Source organism: Syngnathus acus, chromosome 6 (assembly GCF_901709675.1).
Source record: "Syngnathus acus chromosome 6, fSynAcu1.2, whole genome shotgun sequence".
In the NCBI taxonomy this organism is placed as follows: Eukaryota; Metazoa; Chordata; class Actinopteri; order Syngnathiformes; family Syngnathidae; genus Syngnathus; species Syngnathus acus.
The window spans coordinates 13,520,796-13,528,903 of record NC_051092.1 but is presented as its reverse complement, the minus strand read 5'-3'; the positions used below and the strand labels follow the sequence as shown (position 1 = coordinate 13,528,903).

Below are 8,108 nucleotides of genomic sequence, written 5' to 3'. Positions count from 1 at the left end.
CAAAAGTAAATAAGATGGTATGTAGGCTAATAACAGTGAATCACTTCACACAATAGAACATGCTGCATTTAATGTAGCTAATTATATTCAAGAAAACAATAAATAAACTCCAGAATCTTGGGTATGCAACACAACTTTATTGAAACCCTTTAAGCAACATCAATTTACAAACAAGGACAGGGAGCTTGTTGAACGTAAAATGTTTGTTTTTTCCAGAACCAAAATGACAATAACTGAGAATGGGGAATCAACTCCCATGGATTGGACCAGCAGTGGCGGATGCATTTTAATACAAAAAATAACTTATGAAATCTTTCAAGTTTCCAGGAATATTGTTATCACATGGCCTCTGTAAATGGCTGATTGCATTTACATCTTTACTTGTGTCCAGACTACATGATTTCCCATTTCCAATATCAAAGCAGTTGCTATTTTGATTGGAGGAGACAGGATCAATGATGAACATATTGAAGAGAGCAAGAGTGAGCTTGGGGGAAATGAATTTTTGAATTTGGAATTTTCAGTGTGGTGCATTTATTCAGTCATTACAACAGGCCTTTCAGGATCTTATTGCCAGGCTGCTGCCTCGCGAAGCGCCTCGTGGTCCCTGGGCGGCTCCGCGCTTGTAGTTTTGTTGGTAACCATCCTTGAGCAATCAGTGACAAGAAAAGGGACAGTTTTTGTTAGCTTTCAAGACCATAATAACAATAAAAAACTTTTGAATAAGAATTTCATACCCTCTGATAATTCCCATTTGAGTAATCCCGGGGTGTGTTGAACTGAGTTTGTCCGTAACCAGAGTTGGGGGCGTTGGCAAAAGGAGGGCGATAACCGTCATAGCCACCTAGAAATTAACACGCGTTTGCTTTTAGAGTTAATTCCATCAACTAAAATAAGATAGGCATCAACAAAAACATGTGACTGCACATACACTTTGTAACGGTATTATAAAAGTGAAAATTGACTATTGTTCTGTCGTAGTACCCAATGAATCCAAAGTTGACTGGAGGAAAAGCTAACCTCTGAAACCATTGGATGAGCCTCTGTAGCCGTTGATCATGCCTCTGGCATTGCGGGGTCCACCACGCGACATGCCTCGGCTGTTGTAGAATGACTGAGGCTGCCTGTTGAAGCCTGGGCCTTGCTGCGAAGGCTGTTGATGGCTTCCAGGCTGGTCTTGGGAATGGAAGGCACCAACTATTTTCAAACAAAATCAACTCAAATTCATTCCATTCTTGGTTTAAAGCATCAAATAAGCACGGATAGGATGGGAAAGGGGGGTTGCCCACCAGGTTGCAGTTGTTCAGGCTGCATCTCTGCTGGTTCCACAGGATGCTGAGGCTGGTTGCTGAAGGCCTGGTTGAAGCTGTTCTGGTACTGGCCGGGCTGGCTCAAAGCCTCTGTCTCACTCGCAGGCGGGACTGGCGCGTTGAGGTTGAACACCTAGAGGGACCCAGGGGAAACATTTTTGTGAAGAGGACAGGCCGAATACGCATACCAGGTGTGCCATAATAGAGGAACTGAGAGGAGTTGGGGGGGATGGAGCTAACAAATACGTTGATAGTGATGAAGCATAACCACAAAATGGCCTTACCGCCTGCATGGACTGGAATGGTGCAGCGTTGACATTGATGCCGCTGCTGTGAGGAGCTTTGGGGACAGGCTGGTAGACGGGGGTCTGTGAGGCAGGCGGGTGAGAAGCAGATGGCGGAGGCTGCTCCGGCGGCAAGGACATGGACGTCTGTCCAAAACGGAGAAGGTATCATTTTTGTTCTACTCACGATGAAACTGAGCTTTAATGGTGCATTTTCACTTCAAACAATTTGACAGAACACACATCTGTTACAATCCTTTGCAATGTAAGCGCAACCTCAAATAATATAGATAACACTGTCTGCATGTATCCAACAGTTTTTTCTTGTTTACCTGGATGGGGTCAATGGCTTCTGTTGGTCGGGAATCGGGCGTGTGAGAATTCTGATATATGGGTGGTGGTGTTTGGGAGACGATGGGTACCTGCAAAATAAATAAATAAATCACGTAAAATGTCATAGCAGACGGACAAAAACGTTTATTAAAAAAACAAAAAAACAAGCATGGATCGTCAAGTCACTCACATGTGCAGGCTCAGTTTGGACAGGAACAGTGTTGAGTTGCGCAAGCCGTGAGTCAGGATGAACTAAAAGACATTGGAGGCTTTGTTAACAAACCTCCTTGCGAAGATGCCATGCCAATGACTCTTCACGTCTCCTGGCTTACCTGGAGGGCACATCATCGGTGGCAGGTCCATAGGCTGACCAGGCTTCATGGGCTGGGCCGATACAATGGCAGGGTCGATGGGCGGTCCATCAAAGTCCAACATGGAGTCCTGTGATCAGAGGTCCAATTAGCATTGTGCTAAACATACCTCCATTCACACTCAAGCCTATGGACAACTTAGAGTCACTCGAGAACCTAACATGAAAGTTTTTGGAATTTGGGGAGGCAGCTGCTGCCAGTCCAGTCCTACCTGCATGAAGTTGTACGTTCCCTGCATCTGGGCCATCAGGTCCTGCACCACCTGCTTCCTGACCATGGGGTCAGTCGGCGGCACAGGAGTCACCAAGGTCAAAGGGTGAGTCTCCATGGCAATAGGGGGAGGGGCCTGCTGCACTGGCTGCTGCATGGCAGCCATCACCTGTGAGGCACACAGGAGCACAGACTTGACATTTACCGAACAGGTGAAAGTAATCAAATAAAAATAAAAACAGAACAGATGACAGACGGACTAGATGGAAAAAAATTGAATGTAATGAAACAAAATGGTGACTAGGTTAAACAGTTGGACAGTGCACCTCAGTTTCTGTGGTCCACTCATCCCCTTGCTCTTGTTTGCTGTTGCTGTATGTGCCATCTGGAATGAACTGTCTGTTTACAAACTGGAAGTAAAACGAATGAAAGCAAACATCAGTGCTAGAATCAGTTGGCAAAAAAAAAAACATACCGGCTGGAGAAACATTAACTACTAACCTCTTTTGTTTCCACTGCAATGGGCTCTATGTACTCTTCAACGATTTCGGGTTCTGTAAAGAAAGAAACTTTTTGCTCAGTGCACAGCCGCCATTTTATGACTAATTATGATTCACAATCAGTTGTGGGGCTTGAGGGAAGTTCCGCCCTGACCTGCATCAACAGGCTGCTCTTCAGCTTCAGACAATTGAGCCACCGTTTCTGTTCCCGAGGTTGGGGCTGGCACTTCAACTTGCACTTCCTCCTCCACGCCAGCCTCAGCCTCTCCCCCTTCCTCCTCTTCCCCACACACTCCATTTTGGTGACTTGGAACCTGGTCGAAGTAACCGCTCAGCAAAACCTGGTCCAACTTCTCCTTCAGAGCTTTGTCTATACAAATGACAAAAGCAACAGAGTTAGCAAATCCGCTGATGAAAAGTGAATTCTTTGGCAGCTTTTGACTTGAAAACAAAGTGCAACAAGAATTCAAAATGTACCTATGGTATCAGGGCTGTGTTATTACCAATCCGATAACAAACATCAAAATCAAAGAAAAACAATAGCCAATGATGAGATTTCAAGGACTGTTTGAAAAAAACATATCTGAAAGCCAGAGTTTTATTTATACATTTCACAGAGATGACCGAACAAAATGCCTCATCGAATAGTTAAAATAAAGCCACACATACAAAACACTGAATCGCAACATTTTGCATATACCAGCAAATAGAAGAAAAACAAAACAATAATTTAGCCTCTAGTTTGAAAAATATTGCATGCCACAATTCAGGGCCAATAGATTGCAAGGCTGTGACCCACTCGACAGATGTTTTAAATCTAGTGTGACGGACATACAGTCAGCAAAAGTCAGTCAGTAGACTGCAGTAATCAAGACAGGACAATAAAATGAGACCAAATCCAAAAGGTATCATATGGAGAATGCCTGACCATTGGGGGCTCTGTAAGCCACAGCTAAAATGGAAAGAGATAGGAATAAAAAATCCTAAAACATGCGGGATCTTACAAAACATAGCAAGCCATCTCTACATGGCCTAAAAGGTTTTGTTGCAAAAGCTGAGGAGATAATTGCAAAAGTGAAGACACGAGGAGACAAAAGCATGAATGCTCATTCTAGTTCAGAATAAGGTCATATGGACCTAAGTTTGGAAATATTTTTGGAGATGGAAAAAGCAGGAACGAGTTGGAAGGTGAGCTGTGGGTGGCCTGCGTTTTGCAAAAACATCTCTGCAACGGCAGCTGAAGAATAACTATGAATCCAATGTATTCCCCAGATAGCCAAGACATCATCATGCATAGACTATTTGAATATCCAATTACAAGCAGCAGCTGGCCCGAGTAGATTTTCACCTGACTGCGGAGTGCAGACTCATTTCAGCAAGCCAGGAACATCACATAAGCTGTAATACAATGGCAATCTGTTATGGAGTACAAAACAAGGAATGCCATTATTCCAGCTGGAGAACTGCCAATCTTTCCCACTATATTCACCAAAAGAAGATTGCCAGAAGCACCATCAGCCCACGTCCCTCACCGAGGTGAGAAGTTTATCATGAATGCCTACACAGTACTGGTTCACCAGCGTCCTCAGCGTATGGCCGTTGATCTAACCAGTGAAGTGAAACCACAGATGACAAGGCTGCTGGCGCGAAATGCCTCGCTGCAGAGTCAGCATAAGCTCCCCCCCACAGTCCTCACCCAAGTAGAATGCAGCAATAAGAGACTGGAGAATGCGTTACACCAATATCCATAAGCTCTCCTCATCACATCACGGTACAGTACCACACATACAAACAATTCCTAACACATTACGGACACCAGAAGTACTGTGACCAGAAGAAGGCAAAAATACTTATATGTGAAATCCTGTGTAAACAACTTCCCTTGCACTTATACAAAAAGCGAAGCTTTTGTGGTTGAACTCATCGCACGCCAAATGTCTCCCATTCAACAATAAATAAAATAAATTTGAAAAAGTGCATATAAAGGCTGTGGCAACCAAAATGAGTAGCGCGGCCATGTTATTTCATCATCTGAAATGAAGACAAATGTTGCTATGCGCCATAGAGGAAAGAAAAACTGATTGCAAGCATACATATAATACAAAGTTACGGAGTCAACCAGACTGATATTTGTCAAACACATACTTTGCGAACACACGGATGCACATCAATGCTGGTAGCAGCTGTGACAAAAAGCGGAATGCGATCTAATCTGTAGCAAACTCCTCAGTTAAAACAGGTTACACTTCAAATCTTGCGCAATTGCTCCACTATTTGTCCCAGATTTCAATTTCCAATGAGGACTTACAAGTTGTGCCAACCACAGCCTTGTCCTTGCCTTCCAGCAGGTCCCAAAGGTGCACAGATGCCTCCTCGTACTGGTCAACCAACCTGAGCAGATGAGATTAAGACACAATAACAAAAGCACAACGATTCATGCTTACCACAAACTAGCTCCACCAACCTAATTTTTTGGTCACGATCGGGGCCCACCAACTTGTAGAACTCATCGAAGGCCACCAGGTCCACATCTGTGAGCAGCATTGATCCTTGCTTCAGGTCTTGGCGCACCATCTCGTCTCCCAGGCGGTCCAGGAGGAACTGCAGCTCCAGAACCGTCTTCAGCCTCCTCTGTCCCGCCTCCTCTCGTTGCAGCTGCTCTCGTCGGTTAGATTTCTTCACTGCCTTCTGGATCTGATGACGACACATTTACAAAAAATCCACAGCTTCACACTATTATAGATACTCATGGGATGAAGAAAGATCCACAAGACCCACAACCCAATCCTCCTTACATCTTGACCAAGAGCAACAAACGTCTTCTGCAACTCCCGGGCAAATTCCAAGTTATTGACAACTTCCTGGTATTTGCATAGGGCCTCCTGATATGAGAAAAGACAAAATGAGTCGTTATTGACAAAACAGATTGGTAAAGATTGGCTTGAATGATTATGTTCTCACCAGCTGGTCCTGGTTAAGACTCTCGCCTTTATCCTTTCGGACTTTGTAATCATCCAGTTTGCTCTGTGATGGACAAAGTCAAATTTTATTCTACAGGTAACTCTGGTTGATGAGCCAGCATCAAATAAAATGGATTCTGAACCTGTGTTGGACAAATACCGAAGGTAGGAAGGTAAAGAACTGAGGAAAGCAAGTAATGACATCAGGAGGTAATACTCCTGTATGGAAAACATCAATGTCGTAAAATTAGGACATTTCTAACAACTTATGGCCCACCCTTTAACCTACAACAGTCCCACTGAAACCAGAATGAGTGCCTGCCTCATCACACGCTGTTTACCTTTTTCTTCTCCATGTTGCGTGCTTTCTTATCAATGACTTGAAGCACTTGCTTCAGGACTTCAGACGGCCCACTGAGCGCACGGCTGCCCACGACACTTGGAGCGGATCCCACATCTGGGCTGGCAGACTGCGCTGTTCCATTGGCATTCATTGCAGAGGGCATCTGACAATTCAAGTTTAGAAGTTAAAGAATGTTAACAAGGGTTGAACCAGTGACTTCATACTTCATGGAAAGCAAAAGCTGCCCGACTGTGGAACATCAAGCAAATTATAGAAAAATAATTTAAAAAATATATCAAAGAAAGAAATGACAGAAAATTAATGTTGGCTTTAACACTAACAACTCAAGCGTATTATATGTGTTTAATTAATGAAAGGATAAAAATTTACTTCACAATGATAGACCCGATGATTCGTAGTCCTCGTCAAGCATTGTGGTGTGTAAAATTCTCTCGTAATGTGATAAACTTAACCAAGCAGGTTATTAACAAGCCACCGTTACCTTTCCTTCCTAAATCGATGTACTGCGGGGAAAAAACACTCTTCTGGATTGGGTGTATGCTCACTTTCAAAGCGAGTTGGTAATAAAATGTTCTTAATCAGATTTTTGCTCCACCGTGGCGAGTTGTCCAGTGATCTGTGAGGTTTGCTAAAATGTCCGCACCACCGTTAGCTTAACCCGTTAGCAATTAGCCTTATCACGCAACGCTTGCTTGCCTCGCGGTGTGTTAGCTTAGCAAGCCTCGCTTCCTCCGCGAAGCACAGCAAGCAATTTCACCCACCTTGATTTTTTTCTATATATATCCACCGGGGAGATTTATGGAGAAATGCACAAGACGGCTAAATTGTTACTGTGTTCTTTGTTGCTTTTACTTTCTTTTTGACTCCTTGTGGGATCCGCCCCGCCGGCCTCACCGACAACTGAGACGGCTAGAAGGAGGGAGAACCGCTTTATCAAATCGAATGTCCGTTTTGTGCTGTCCAAGATATGCCAGTCAAAATAAAATTGAAAATGTACATTTAAAAATGACATGGTTACATGGTCGTACAAGAAGATTTCTTAATAATATTTTTAGAAAGTAATTACATGAATTGAATAAAACTTTAGTAATAATACGCTCATTCTTGTCGTTGACTTTAATCAGGCATATAAGCGTAAGCTTCCAGGAGGAAAATCTGCACAATCATTAGCTTTGATGGAGATGTGTGGTACTGTGGTTGAATCCAAATAAATGCTTTACATTCGTTTTCTGCAACCGACTATTTGAGACATAAAATACATTATTTCTCAAGAATTTAAATGTATTTTTCACCCAACTGCAAACAACATTTTTCAATCACAATGTATTTGCTTTTCGGTAATTAAACCAGGGAATTTGATATCTTGATGTTTGATATTTTGTTGTTTTGTAAACATTCATATTTGGAAGGCATCTCCAAAGGCATAGTGCAATAATTGTGATTTGCAATAGTTATGTTAAGTCAAGTTTATTTATATAGCCCTAAATCACAGGCAAGTCTCACAGGGCTTGACATATACAAAAAATTGATAATTATTCTCAAACATCCCCTAATCTTAAACTCCCAGTTTATGGATGTATAGGAATTGTTGACTGATTTAGAAAGTATAAAGTAAACTTTTTACCCCCATGTGCCATGCACAAATGACAGACATGACCCAGGGGGTCTTTTTGTTATTCTATAACGGCCCTTTAGTTAAACCAATAGATGGCAGTCAAGCTCAGCAGGACTATAGGTAGAAAAATACGGTACTGTACTGATACTGCACATTTGACA

At 42.8% G+C, this 8,108-nt stretch overlaps 1 protein-coding gene across 3 annotated transcripts; it reads right to left on the bottom strand.

Annotated features, from left to right (window-relative positions):
* Positions 1-115: 115 nt before the first annotated feature.
* caprin1b (cell cycle associated protein 1b) lies at positions 116-7,257 on the bottom strand. 3 transcript variants are annotated; one of them, XM_037254746.1, is made up of 18 exons: positions 7,094-7,257; positions 6,310-6,474; positions 5,970-6,032; positions 5,804-5,890; positions 5,473-5,702; positions 5,317-5,399; positions 3,163-3,378; positions 3,010-3,062; positions 2,835-2,918; positions 2,510-2,677; positions 2,260-2,368; positions 2,118-2,179; positions 1,927-2,016; positions 1,595-1,741; positions 1,290-1,443; positions 1,021-1,197; positions 738-844; positions 116-646 (listed from the first exon to the last, which is right to left on the bottom strand). In XM_037254746.1, exons 2-18 carry the CDS (start codon positions 6,472-6,474, stop codon positions 560-562), a joined length of 2,082 nt encoding a protein of 693 aa, XP_037110641.1. In that variant the 5' UTR covers positions 7,094-7,257; the 3' UTR covers positions 116-559. The 3 variants fall into 3 exon arrangements, with proteins under 3 accessions (XP_037110641.1, XP_037110643.1, XP_037110642.1); XM_037254748.1 differs by having other exon boundaries at positions 1,021-1,176; XM_037254747.1 differs by lacking the exon at positions 7,094-7,257 and adding an exon at positions 6,814-6,836.
* Positions 7,258-8,108: the final 851 nt, after the last annotated feature.

Bases quoted from the DNA above. Each gene is read 5' to 3' on its own strand.
- caprin1b (XM_037254746.1), bottom strand. From the start codon at position 6,474: ATGCCCTCTGCAATGAATGCCAATGGAACAGCGCAGTCTGCCAGCCCA. The intron at 2,369-2,509 runs GTAGGACTGGAC...CTCTGATCACAG, and splicing joins GAACGTACAACTTCATGCAG to GACTCCATGTTGGACTTTGA. The intron at 2,017-2,117 runs GTGAGTGACTTG...TTTATTTTGCAG, and splicing joins TCCAAACTGAGCCTGCACAT to GTACCCATCGTCTCCCAAAC.